Here is a 15,529-nt window from a genome sequence, read left to right as displayed (position 1 = left end):
TGGAATATTTGAAAAGCAGACTAAAAAAGTAATGAACTAATGATCAATAAACATCTTAATCTTTTATGCTTATTATCATCGAAAATAAAATGACCATAAAATTAGATAACAATATTATAATAAATGCATTTAGTAAGAAATCTAGCCATTACCTAATTAATTTTACACTTCGGCGAGCGTTGTAGTAGTCTAATAATTAATAATACAAGGTTTCTTTAATTGATTAATCATATTACTTATCATTTGAAACTGGAAATTACAGAGTTACAATTATTATCTTAGTTCGTGTTTTTGGTAATCTAACAACACATAATATGGGCTAACTGCTAACCAATAGTAATCGCTAATCAGTAAATCTCTTAGTGATTTTATTACAACTACGAGTACGGCTGTAGTACGTTTGTCCTTTATACAAATTAATGCGGTATGTCGCCAGGTATTATTTTAATTTTACCTTTATGAAAACGGAAACTTAATTTTTTTAATTAACTTAACTAGTGTTAGAAAGTTAATATTAACTTTTAGTTAACTTCTAAAGTTCTAACTTAGTTAAATTAGTAGACAATTTTGAATTTATTTTATTTACATTTTAAATTATTTTATTGTTAAATTATTATTTGTGTTTGTTGGAAACCTTTTCCTTTTATAGCTTTCAAGCTTTTTTTATGTCTGGTTGATGTGCTGTTACTTGCAAGTTTCAAGGCAATACATGCTGCCAAATCTTTCTCGGTTAATCTGTTTCTAATTTTTGAATGTGTATGACTTAATAAAAAAAAATTGTTGACGGAATAAAAGATATCTGGAATATTATTCTATACTTCTAAAATTATACTCTCAACACCGTATAATCTGTTCCTTATTAATGTATTCGATGACGTTCCAATTCTTCGATACGCATTCGCATATTCACTAATTTGTCTGTCCAAACTTGATTAGTTTGCAAATCGTTTTACTGCATTTCTAAATTTTCTAATTCCGTCCAATTAAGCGATAATTATCAGCAAAATCTTGCACATCAAATAAATCGGTATAGTTAATAATTTTTACCAATTTTTCAATTCTCTTAAAATCATGAAATCTTTGTGAAAACTGTAATTTAATAAAACCAAGAATATTTGAAAATTCATTTTTAAAATCTCAATTTGTTTGTTCAAAAATGTCTACTTTAATTAACATTTTTTTTAGTCTTGAGAAATATAGAAATATGCCAGATTACGAAAAACTCACACACAGTCAAATTCCCTCGACCATTATTTTGGGGAAAAGATGAGTTTTAGTTAAAACCAGTTCTCAAGAGGATGTTACACGGACATTTGTTGTCTCCGTTTTTCAAGTGTGTAACATAGCAAATTTGACTCTTAGTTGGTCGCGTTTAGCTCCGTTAGTTGAACAATTAGAGTGAATTGACCTTTTATAATATTTAATTTTACGATTATTAATTATTATCTATAGCGTGGCATAGGATTTTTATTATATTTTAATTTTAAAACGAGTTATGAGTATTTAAAAATTGTAATCTTAAAATACTCATAATTCGCCTTACAATTAAAATATAACGAAAAGCCTACAAAAAGGTGCTTTTTCCTATGTTTCCAAGGGCGCTAACAAGTCTTCCTACACCACTGGGACTGTGTACGATTTTTTTTCTGACCAATTTCGTGAAGGTACCATGTTGTTCTAAGCAACCGATTATATGATAGATTTCGTGTCCTAATTATCGAGTTACATTTCACATAAGTTGTTCTTACAGTAACAGAAAAATCTCAGAAATGCATAGACACAATCTTTTTTATATAATATATATTTGAAGTTCTAATTTAACTCTTTAATTAATCATCCTGGTAGTACAGGCTGCATGTACATGTAAAATGGCGTATGATGGAGAGATATACAGCGTTACTTGCAACTCACTTTTCTAGTTATTTTATCATAATAAATGTTCAAAATGGACAATTATAAGTGCATGGTAAAACAACATGATGACATTTATGAGATAGGGAGCGACTGCTATTTAGTAACTTATCGTTTGGCGGAGTTACCATATTATGTAGCTATTATTAAAATTATACTACATATATTAAATATATTGGATACGGCATTCCTATCTTCACTAAACATGTATGATCTAATGCTGACAAAAACAATGATTGTCACTCCGTACTCGTACAAATCATGTGAGCGATTAAAAATCTATCATACCAATATAAACAATATACTCTAATACTCAATAGGTAGTAATTAAACGAGTCAAGAGATGCACCGATGTTATGGTCAACAGTGGTATCAGTTGTGTTAACTTCTAAATGTATGTACATTGTACAATACTGCATCCACAAGTGCATTGATGATTTGTACAAAGATTTTACATTTTTAAAGCTTATAAGATTTTGAGATTTAGCAATGACTAAAAGTTCGCTTTTTTCTGTGCCAGTCACCAGACTTGTTATTAAGTTTATATTTTAGCACATACTAAAACTGCGAATTTATATTTTGATATAATTTTTATGATTTTTTTTATCAAGTTATAGTTCACTTTTGAATACTTAAGATCTACTGCTAGCTTAGACAGTTGGACTTTGGACTGGTAGTTATGAAACTTCTTTTAATACCAACCAAAGAGGTAGTAAGACTTTTGCGGGAAAAGGAATTAAGAGAGCTACGCTGAATATTTAAAAATAAGTCAGTATTACTAGATACATGTTTAAAACAAATAAATAAAAATGTAAAACTAACCTCAACTATCCATAACATCCAGAAAACATTTTCATAGAAAATTACATTTTAAAGAAGATGAAATAGGTAATTTATGTAATAAATTATGTTATGGAACGATTAGTAAACAGACACTTAGATAAAAACATAATAAAATTTAAAAAAGTTTCGGTTTTAAATAACAATTGTTATGATGAATTTAAAAAATCTATATTTTAGGATTTAATTAGAACATTTGAAATAAAAGCAGGTAATTTTCACAATAAATTCTAGACACTATTATAATAAAGGAGGGAGTTTATTAGTTCTTCAAGAAACTCATAAAATCACAATATTGTGATCTGACAAACACAAATTCACATATTCACATGGCGCACGCACTGATGTCAAACTTATTAAGTGCATTTTTGCTTGTATATGACAAGGAACTATAAGGAAGTGTAAATATAAATACTAAAGTACTTAATAAAACATTTATCATTATTATATATATTAGGTACCTACTTATGTAATTATTATGTATACCATGCTATTTATTATTATAGCTATAATTTATAATTATTGTTTATTGTGGATAACGGAGAGATAACAAACCTGTAGAGTGCTGTGGCAATATAGTGTCTGGCGTCTGCTGCAAGAGGGGAAATAACAAACCTTTACTGAAACTTATATTATGTGTTTGTAGTACCTAATGAATTATGTGTCATAAATATATTTTATATAGGACTATATAAAAATGTAAAACACATGTACAATGTACATAGTATTAGGTAGATAATATATATTATAATCAGTGTTTATAGCCATTTGTACACTTCATAATCAAGGAATTCCTTTAAAGCTTAAGTTCCAGATCACGCATCTAGTCAAATGCATTTATATGTAGCTGACTAAACATGGGTAAGCAAGCAAATAGCATTGAAATTATTAATACCCAAAGTTCTTGTAAGATTTATGTGAGTCAATACCCCCACGCAGCTATATCGCCACTTGCAAGATGCCAAGATCACTTGTCACTTGCCCATTCACTACACAATGTAATTATAGTATCAGCCATTAATTAGAATAATTGAATTACCTATTCCATCTTCAAATCTGCAATGAAACTTTAGTTTAGCGGACTCCGCTCTGTAGGGGATATATCGGTTGCGTGTTATTTTGTCCTAATAATGCAGTAGTCCTAATACTTCTAATAATCCGAAATAAAAAAAGGAACATACTCGTACACATTTGTTTGTGGTTAGTTACCTACTGATTTAGTAGTACATACCTATAGGGGAATATTTGTATAACATAATATATTATATGTAATACATATAATTTAAGTATAAACTGTTAATATTTTTTAATGCATAAAGAAATGCATAGGTACCTAGGCCTGCTTATTTATAAAAGATACATATTTTTTTAATTCGTGGAAACAAAAAAATGATTAATAGAACTTAGTTTATTAGTCTTCACTGATTGTTGACGAATTTACTCTGAATAGATGTTCAAAGCACATGTAGGGCTACGGATATAGATAAAATTGTCCAAATTATCCCGTTTCTTGGCCAGATAAGCGGTACACTTATACATTACAATCATAAGTTTACTTTGGTTATTGGCCATAATGCTCGTGCATCGGAAATAATTTTCTTCCAAAATTCAAAACGTAAGTAAGTAACGCATTTTGGGACTTTGAGTACTAAAGATCTTGGGCACCAAACACTAATCACCACCTTATAAATAGTTATACTTTTGAAACAATCACATAGGAATTTAACACTGCACCCAGTTGTATTGATGGCGTATACAACTGTATAAGTGATAAATCTATATTCGATTGATTGCAATGTTTTGGAAAATATTTTGGTTAACTAACCTGAAAGGTAGAAACCTGTTTTATCAAATAAATTTAATAATTTATTGTCTCTAGCTAGAGGAGTCATACGCAACAAATAATTATTCCAGGAAAAATGTTGGGCATCCATCTTTATTTTAACAAGGTCTTACTAATTTAACAAACAAAAAATTTGTTTGGTAGAAGTCTATCCTTCAGTTTTATTGTTAGTGCTTTGGTTATCTTTTAACTTAACTTCGTATACAGTACCACAGTGTACATTCCAAATGAAAGAGGATATGCAGTGGAAATTCCCCCAATTTTAAAACGGTTTGTGTATTGTGTAACATAACTTTATTAACTATTAACATAATTCTTCCTCCCAGAGGACATTTTTTTTATTTTTCCTAGGCATTATTACATCTCTTCTTACACCTAGATTCAGATAAAATACAAAAAATAATAATAAAATACCTATGTATTAAAAAGTTGAATGATTTAAATATTTAATATTTATTTTGTATCTACTTATATGTTTGTTGGTAATTGGTATATACTTATTACTTGGATTAATCATTTTAAAATCAAAAAATTGATTCACAATGGTGCTGTAGTGGATATCTTTCTTTTATTTATCTTTCTAATAATTTAAGGGTGGAAATCCAAAACGCGCTATAGCCTATTGCCTAAATTAACAAAATCGAGTTGGATGTCAATATTCATGTAGAAAAAACATCGATAAATTGATTGACGCTGGCAGGATGAATCAAAACGTACTATTTCCTGGTAAAATTCGCTATTCAAAATGACTGGTTAATAAAGACCTGACCTTTTCATACACAAAAATGATATTTAATATTTAAATAATCAATGGGTAGGTACTTTTCTTATGTTACGCATAAACGTTCTATACGTTTCTATACCCGTGCAGTAGGTATAGAAAAGTAATATAATTAATCTAAAACGTAATGAAATTCAATTTTTTAAATGTTGATTAAGTTTAAAATTCAATTTTAAGATTTTTAAGTTGGTACTCATTGAGTTGAAGTCAATTTGTTGATTGTCAGTTTCACAAATATTTCTTAATGGCGAATATGCCGGCCCTGGCAATATGCCCTAAGTACCCTATTAACATAATATTATAATCACGCGCATATGTGGTCACTAGCTAAAACGAATCGATTCATTATAATTAATATGTTTGATTCGTTAAATTATCATTTAGCGGACAGGCGTCAGCCGTGTGAACAGCCGTATATATTCTGAAGCACGCCATAAACAAATGACCGTTGTTCATGACATTGTCGATTCGGTATTCGTATCAGCTTTGAATGGTTTTACTCCTTAATATTATTGTTATACGAGTTGTCAGAGTCGGTTAAATGATTTAGTAATGGTGGTAAGGGATGTGGGAGGTTTTTGAATATAAACTATATTATTATAAATATTGAAAAAATATTTGACCGTTTGACCGCCACTGAAAGATATATGATACAACGAGACACGAGTGTGTATAAATTATTATTGATACGAAACAAGACGCACAACAAAATATTATCTTCGTCGTATTGAGTGCTTAAGTGCATTCATATTGTGACGAACAGCTGTTCCGCGGTCACGGGTGTCCGGTTTTGTGGTGGGTTAAATTTAAATTGCTCAGGACATTGCCCGCTTCCCGTTCGCGGTAATACAATTACAACAATATTGTTATCGGATGACTGTGCGAGAGCCTTGAGTCGTGACCCGTTACTTTACGCGAAAGACGCGGTCGTTCGAACCCGTTATTGTTTTTATGTTTTCGCAGTTCCGATTCGCGCACGACCTAATGCGTCAGACTATACGTGTATATATATATTATATTTAATAGCAGCTTGTCCAGCCTGACGAATCTCGGTTCACGTAAAATAATATTATTTACCGTAACCGCAGCGCGCAAGGCACGAACCAAGACGCCGTTATCTTTAAGCCGCCCTTATCACTCCCCCGATACAACAACAACAAATTACAACAACTTACTATTCAACGTTACGACGCGAACCGATAATATCGGATATTGATATCCCAGACCCCTGTAAGTTCCGTCCCAACACTAACGAGTAGACGGATGATAACAACGATAACGTCGATAACAACGATAATAACAATAACAACGATAACAACGATAATAACAACTAGGAACTACAGAAAATATACAGCCTCGCTCGGTAGTCGATAATATCCGCGTCACCTTCGACTGCTACGTGTGCGAAGCGAATAGCGATGTTCACTCGGATCAGCCTCGGTTGCGTTTGAAAATGAACGCCCGCCGTTCCGTCGCCTCCGAGTCAACCCTTCGCTGCAGCCGTCGTCACGTTGTCGGACGAACTGTCCGTGGGAGAAAGCGTACTGTTGTACCCGCATTCCGCGATCCTTAAATGCGTCGTTGTTTGCGACGTCCTTTTATGCTGTTCAGTCCAATGTTTCGAAGCACACAGGATTTATGATCAATTGTAAGTAGAGCAATACGACGAATTTTTACTATGCTTCTAACAGAATTCCAAATCAAATGCTGCTGCTGAAAAATTGTTTTTTGTTTAATTGATGATTTAACTCCTTAACATTTCGCATAAAACTTAAAAGTACTTTTTTCGAACTGCTTAAAAATGTGATGGTAAAAAAACACTGTGTTCATATAACGCTAAAGATTACCACTAAAATGTATAACTTGTCAATGTGCCCACATGAACACATTCGTTTTTTAACCATTTTTTAAAATTGTTGTTTATCTAGTTTAAAGATTGAACTGTTATTACTATGTGGAGGTTCTTAGTATTAATTCCATGGTGTCTGTTTAATGTAGGGTCTTTAATAATATAATTTTTACAATTGCCGCTCTTAGGTATATTAATTTCATTCAATAGAATGGTATTTGAATTACTATTACCTATCTATTATATCATACCCTTTTTCTTATGCGGTACTACTCCATTATTTAGGCTAACTAATGGTTTGAGCATTTATCAGGAATATGACGACAAATAAACATATTTATTAATATTAAACTTTAATAAAAAGGACATTAAAAAAATTCCCGGGTACATAATTTATTACGGATTTTAAAATAAACATCTAAACATAGAAATATTGATTAAGGGTACAATTAGTTTTATCTTAAAAGATTCATAAAAACAACATTTAAACCTATAGGTAATATATAATCATTTAAAAAATACAATTAAAAATAACATGTATAACACTGATCAAAATAAAATGTGTAATAGGTACTAAATAAATAAATTGACATTATAACTAGCTAAAGTAATATTATTTTGTACTTGTATTTTATGTGTTATAATAGTGAAAAATGTAAACATAGCCGCTTGGAAAACATACTGGCGGTGCAGAAATGTAACCATAGCTTACAAGCATGCGTGAGAGTTTATTAGCTTCATCTTCCCAAAACTATGCTTTTTTCACAATACTAAATTTTCATAGTTAACTTTTTTTTTCAAGCAACTAAATATACTTGTAAAAGTATAAAATATGCTCATAAATTCACAGTTATTAAACCATGTTTTTCATACATACGAACAAAAATTGTTATTAAAAGAATCTGAGTATGCCACACCTGCATGTATTGTTTCTGTCTAGCATAAATACATTCTATGTACAATATACCTACCAAGTTTTCATTAAGCAGAAGCAAAAAAATGTTCGTTAGCTTTAATACTATCTATATAATAATTATAATAAATTGATAAATCACCTAACTTAAAGGTAATAATATTATTCTGGGCATGTGTACCGACCCTTTTTTGTTGTTAATTCTTATAAGTATCTCGAAACAAGCAATACATGTTATACTATCTTTGTGTAAAGTAATTTTGATAATGCAGACTATTGTGTTTTAATATTCTTTTAATAAAATATTCATTCATCCAAATGTTCATCTATCAAATGTATGACATTTATTTAAGTTTATACTTATTAATTATTGTATTATTCAATTATTGTGTGTATAAAACTTTAATGTACTTCTCCATACAAGTTAACAATTAGATTTTGGAACCGCGGTTGCGCATTTCTCGTTTAAAACAAAATCTAGTTTAACTAATGAATATCTACACTTCTTGTTAAAAATTGGTGTTACACATTTTACACTTAATATTAAATGATTAGTTAAAGAAAAGTAAACACACATTTATTTCTATTAAAAATAAATATTACCGTATAGCATTAATAATAAAGTATTGTTTTTTTTTAAATTAAAAATGACTGTAAGGCGTTTTATAATGCTTAAAAGTCATCAAAAATACAACTTTTTTTTTTGGTAATAAATTTTCTTTAAATTTTTACCTACTAGGTATTTGTTAAAAAATTTCTACTGGCTGATTGGAATACTTCTGTTGGCCGAGTTTGGTCCATTTAGTACTGTTGATCTAGGGATATATAGATTTAAAAATTAAAATATCAATAAAAATCAGGAAGATAATATTCTTACCTTTAAATTGTATGATAATATTTTATAATATTTGTCAGACTAGACTACATTCTTCTGATTACAATCCTACTTCTGATATTTATGTTAACTTCTCCAGGGGAAATAACTTCAAAAATCAAGCTGCCGGATTAGGAATCGAATCCGAGTCTTCCGCTTGCCGGGTGATTGCTCTATAACTAAGCTACCTGACGGCTTAGACTTTGACGCTTCTATTCCCAAGTTAACAGAAGTTTACACTAAATTTGAAATTTTTTCTAATAACTCTAATTATAACTCCAATTGGTTCAACTGAATGCAAATTTACTATAGTGTGCATTGACCTGGATTGAACTAACTAGGTACCGATAATATCTCGATGGGCTGCTCTAAATCAAGGAGCTTAGAAAGAATATATACTATAAATAATATTCCTTATAAGTTATGTACCTACATTGTATACTATACTAATAAAAATGTAAGTACAATAGAATAGAAAAATAACTGATGGTGAAAAATGAAAATAAATTATAATACCCAAGTGTTTATCATTTTATTGTTATTTATGACCTAGTAATAACTTTTGCTCAAAATCTAAAAAATGGTACAATTTGTTTTACTAGTGGCCAGTTATGTATTTAGGGCCGATATACATTTAAAATCTTGGTGTGCCAAAATTAGTCTGCCCAGCCCTGGTTGTACAATTCTGAGATGGAGCAACGCCTGAAGGTGTGACACTTTTTTATCATTCTCTTATTCAAACATTTTAACTAGGCACAAATTAAATATTTTAAAAACATTGGATTTTAAATTCAAAATGTTGGCATTGATGAAACAAGATTGCCTTGAAAATTGCATTGAGTCACGCATTTAAACCATTCATTTTTCTTTGATCGCCTTGCCCTTGTCTTTTGGCGTTGGTGGGACAAAAATATTTTTTGCCTCTTCAGATATTATCAGAGGAGTAAATGCAACCCAATGCCACACCTAATTATGCAACAAAAAATAAATGATGCATATGCATTGATTTAATACTTACAATAATGGATCTCACAATAATTGGGTATTGGTTTCCACTAACCATTATGAAATTCAGCATTAGTTTAAAGTTTAAGTTAGTGTAAATTTTAATAATTAATTTACTCTAACACATTTGAATATTTAGATTTGTTTACTTCAATTCCGTAAAATGTATAGTTATGTTTAGAGTTTACAACTGCTTAGTACTATGCTCATAAAAAATAAAGTTGAACACCTACAACATTCAAACTTTTGTAATTGCCATAAACATTCATAATAATTAAATGTGTTTAATATTTTACATTATGTTTTTGGAAGGCTTTCAAGAATGATATTTTCTTCAATTTTTATTAATAGTAGTATAGATAAAAAATACAGTTTTCCTATTCATCCATAATATTTTTTCTAGATGAAAGATGTTTACAAAAAAGATTCCTAGTTTTGTTTTGTTATTTGCATTAAATACACATTTGATAAGTCTTATTGAAATGTCCTCATACAATACATTTATATATATATATAAGCCATGACAGAAGTCATTGGTATATTATAAACTTATATGAGTAATGAAAGTATTCTTACAGTATATATGGTTACAAGTCTGTTACCATCACTGAAAAGTCTAACTTCTTGACTAGAGTATAGTCTTTGTTTTGCATTCAGTTCAAAAGGCAATACATCATATTCTAAATAGTTACATCTCTGGCAATGTTAAGAGTTTTTAATTGTTGAATTAAAAAAATCACTGGCTGATACCATTGAGGTATTGATTGAAAAGCAGTCAGTATCATATCTGTTTTGGATGAAATGATAAACTTTTCTTCCTTGAGTAGAAAAATTTTCTCCCAGGAAAAAAATGTTTTTTTATAATTATATTTAAATCCATATAATGAATTAATCATTAATTATCACTCATATAAATAAATAATATTTTGAAAATATTTAAATAGCTTATTTCAGTAAAATATTAATTGTTATCAGATATTCTATTAAATTATTTTTTCATTTCAAAAAGTTGGTAGTATTTGGCATTTGTTATGTCGTTCTTCATCTTAATTTGACATCCAAGAGTAATGAAAAAACTGAACATCATTGTTAATTAGTATATTTTCCCAATAGTTATTGGTAAATTATAGTTTTATTAAAGATTGAAGTTTCGAGTTGAATTGACTGATACACTGTCAATTCAGGGTGTTTAAAATAATATTCTGTTACTCATGGTATAACTTTGTAAAGATTGACGAATTTTTCGATTGGTTTGCTCACTTTATGAAAATTTTGCTGTTTTTGAAGGGTTGAACCCTAAAATGTCTACGATTAGTTTGTTTATAGTTTCAAGCTATAATTTTACAGGGAATATTTTCCAACAAATATCTTTGATTTTTTTGACCGTATGTGATTTGAAAATCTCTGAATTCCCCATGCACTCTGTGGGTGGCCGTCCCAACACTTACCCGCCTTCCCAACACTTACCCGCCTTCCCAATTGTCCCAACAACATTTTGTTTACCGTCCCGTTTACGTATCGTTAAGTTTGCAGCACTGTAGAGGAATTTATCATTCCTACTGCGGTCACACCACGGCTGTAATACTGACAATATTTGATATCTGACGAATGGGAATACTGACTACTGAGTATGTGACTATCGCACAACTGTTTTTGTTAGCCATTTTCATTTGATCATTTCATTGGGTCCGTCGTCCCGTCAAGACGTCAAGTTCTTCCGACATTTTGTTGACTGGGGTATCATTCATTTATGCGTCAACACGTTTAAACGCCTCTAATTGTCCAAAAGTGAGTAATGTACCTTTTAAATACTCCGATATTCAACGCACATTCTTTGGCTAGTAGATTATAAATGTTCATTATCATTTATCTTATAGTTAACAAAATGTTTAGATCGGGTGATACGTGTGTTGGATAAAAACACGTTTTTTTCCGACCACAGTAATCTCGTTTGTTTCCATTCCTCAAATATGTATATAAAATATCGATCTACTACTGATATAACCGCGGCTGGCAGATAACATGTAAATCGCTTTAATTAACCTAACATTAAATTTCTAACATTATGATGTGCCCCAAGACGGTTATGTAGACATTAACCTAACCTTCCTGTAAACCTAATTGAATTTCTTACAGTTAGTACGAACTTTGTTCATGCTAATTATTAATTGAATATAAATTACCTACATTAAGAATTCCATTTAATTAACCAAATGGATAATATGAAAATACCTAAAACCCAGTTTAAAAACATAGGTGAATAATAATAACATAAAAACCTAATGAGGTTTTTAAAACGTTTACAATTTAATAATTGTTGGCGGTTACCCAAACAAAAGTAATGATTACAGCCATACTTATAATCTTTTAACAATAAATATTAAATTTTTGTAGGCATCACTTTAAATTCTTGGCAAATACTTTAATGTTAGCATTGATTTTAGAACTATATTATATTTATTGTAGACTATTTTTTGGGTACTAATAAAATTAACCAAGTGTTAAATAACATTAAATGTTACCACTTATGGATCTAATAATAAATTCAATATATTTACAATAGTAATAGGTATCTTTTTTAATTTATAAATTTTTATTTACTGAACAATTTATTAAATATTCAAATACTTAAATGTAACTTAATTACATTTTTTAAATAGTTGTAGGTAATACATGTTATAATCAAATTTATATCGGTTTTGCATTTTTAAATTATTATAACTTGGGTAGGTATAATACTTAAAAAAGTTAAGAAAAAATAAATTACTAATACAAATAATGTTCTTTGTCGTACTTAGACATAGGTAATATGTTTTCATCTAATCTGTTAAAATGTAATAATAAGGACTGCCCCTAGAAATAATCATAGTAAGAATTGATAAATACTGAACATATTAACTACCTATTTGTGTATCCACTATTTAAGTAAGTATACTCACTACTTATGTTAGAATTTTAGAAACATACATTTTTGTTAGCAATATTCAAAATTGGATTGCAATTAATAATGACATTCCTAAAATAAAAATTTTAATGACTACCTAATTAATTCTTAATTTTTTTAAGATTAAGGTACTTAACAGGTACATTTGAATTATATACATATAAAATTAATTTTATTTACTAATTGAGTTATTTGTTTTTTTTTCTAGGTTAACAATACAGTGAACAAAGACAATTGGTATCAAATTTATACATTCAACTCATTATAATAATTTGAAGGTTTAAATTTCTTTTTAAAAATAAGTATCATTGATCATATCAATGAAGAAATCTATGGTCTTAACAGCTTATAAGCCTAGAATATTAAGAAATGGTAAGATTGTGATTTCAAAAAAAAAAAATACAATTCGAAAAAAGCCTGCTCCAAAGGAAAAGATAAACAATAAATTATCTTTTCTTAAAACAAGTTCAAATGATATAATTAATTTAAATGTTAAAAATAAAAATGATATGATGGTTGCTTCTAATTATAACCATATTATACTTGACAATCGTAATTTATATGTAATGCTTACTAAATTACCACCGTCAATAAGCAATAGAAATCTGTTTGATCATAACAATAATAACAATAATAAAAATTATACAAAATTAGAAGATTATATTCAATCAAATGAACTACAAATATACAATAAGCTTGAACCAAAGATAGAAAAATGTCATATGTTAACTACAAGAAAAGAAACCAAACAGACACGTATAACATCAGACTCTTTTAATAATAAAAGTGTTTTAAAATCTACAACAAGTGATCATTCAGTAGCTAATCAAACTCCTGATGTACGAATTACACGTGGAAAATCAGTCAAGCTTCAAACAGAAGAAAGAAAACAATTGGATCAAATAATTTTTGATAAATTTCCTAACAATACATTCAAAATGTTTGCTATTAAATTACACGATATTAACGAAGAAGTAAAATTCCTCCGGACACTTGGATTGATATGTCGTTTTAAATGTCCCTTTACGTGTAAGATTAAAAAAAAAACATAATATGTTTTACTTTTGTATTGTCACAAAGTTAAATCATTTTTATATTTATCTTAGTTTTAATTTACCTAGGTAATTAAGTATGCTGTTTAATAGAAGAAGATTTTTAAATGTTTTTTGTTACAAAAAATTAATTAGATTTAATATAGGCTCGGTCTGGATCAATGAACTTTTAAATTTAAAAACTACTTTATTATTATTTAACTTTATATATTGCTTATGTATTATATAATGTATTGATTAAATTATAGTTGCTGATGTACATAATAATTTGTTAGTATAATTAACTATTTGTGTACGAAAATTTCAAATGTTAGTCAATATTTATTAACAACTTGTATATATTGTAAAATTGGACAAATAACTAAATACAATCTAATTTAATATACTTGATTCTCATTATAATTAATTGCTCTAGTTTATTCAAAACCTAGTAGGAATCAAAAATTTTTAATTTTTGTTTATATTTAACATGTATTTATTATTTACTATTTACGATATTTTACTATTGTTTACTAACGATCATTTTGTAAAATATTTACTACTACTATAATTAGGTAGGTGTTAATAAAATATAAACTAAAACTATTATTATTAATTATGTGTAAGACTATAATTGTTTATACATAAAATTCATCGAGCATTCATTACTATAATTGTTATTTTAGAAACATGTAATAAAAATAATTTAAATAATTTAATATGTGTTGATATGTGATATCCGATTATATCTTAATAGTTGAAAATATTAATGTGATACAGCTATATTGTCTGAACTAGAGAGTTTAACTGAATTATCTAAAATGTATGTTTTCTTCGAGTGTTCGTCTTTTATAGTTTGTGATAATTAATGTGATCAATGATTTAAACTCTTAAGTTCTCACAAATAAAACCAGTTAGGTTTTGTTCATCAATGTTCATCTACAATTATTCAATGTAGTAAGTTAAGAATGGTTCATTTAGAGATTGTTACCTAAGAGAACCTCTATTGGTCTTGTTGAAGTTAAATCAAAATGCCCTAGTTTGTATACCACTCATTTGAAAATCATGCTGAAATAATATGTTAACATACCTAACTCTCGGGGGAACAATTATTGAACCAAACAGTATCATACAGTTTAATCCTGATTAAATACATAATTGCAATATATAGATAATATCCACTTAACTAATCTTTAGAACTATGCAATAAGTAATTTAAGTACAGTTTTCTATATTTGTATAAACCTATTCAAACTCTGTCCTGAGTAAATTAGGTCATCAATTAAGCCTGAAACAGGTTTTCTTAAGTTTTTTCACTTGAAATGAAGCAGTTTTCAATCTTAGGGAGAAAGCTGTAGCCATATTATGCGATATGTCTTTAAGTAAATATATATATATATTATTTAACAAGTATATTAATTATAGTAATAAATATGCATAATTATTACTAAAAAATATAAATATTTTTTATCTGATTATAGCTTCATATACATGACAATTATTATTTTTATTATATAATTACAAAAGATTGTAAATAC

General features: G+C 28.5%; 1 protein-coding gene across 2 annotated transcripts; it reads left to right on the top strand.

The window, feature by feature from the left end:
- Positions 1-6,234: 6,234 nt before the first annotated feature.
- On the top strand, positions 6,235-14,251 carry LOC111041432 (putative uncharacterized protein DDB_G0286751). Of its 2 annotated transcripts, none has more exons than XM_022325700.1 (2): positions 6,235-7,023; positions 13,169-14,251. In XM_022325700.1, exon 2 carries the CDS (start codon positions 13,281-13,283, stop codon positions 14,010-14,012), a length of 732 nt encoding a protein of 243 aa, XP_022181392.1. In that variant the 5' UTR covers positions 6,235-7,023; positions 13,169-13,280; the 3' UTR covers positions 14,013-14,251. The 2 variants fall into 2 exon arrangements, with proteins under 2 accessions (XP_022181392.1, XP_022181393.1); XM_022325701.1 differs by lacking the exon at positions 6,235-7,023 and adding an exon at positions 11,230-11,804.
- Positions 14,252-15,529: the final 1,278 nt, after the last annotated feature.

This window comes from Myzus persicae, unplaced genomic scaffold, assembly GCF_001856785.1.
Source record: "Myzus persicae strain clone G006 unplaced genomic scaffold, MPER_G0061.0, whole genome shotgun sequence".
Classification (NCBI taxonomy): Eukaryota; Metazoa; Arthropoda; class Insecta; order Hemiptera; family Aphididae; genus Myzus; species Myzus persicae.
The sequence above is the reverse complement of the archived record's forward strand: the minus strand, read 5'-3'. Positions and strand labels throughout refer to the sequence as shown.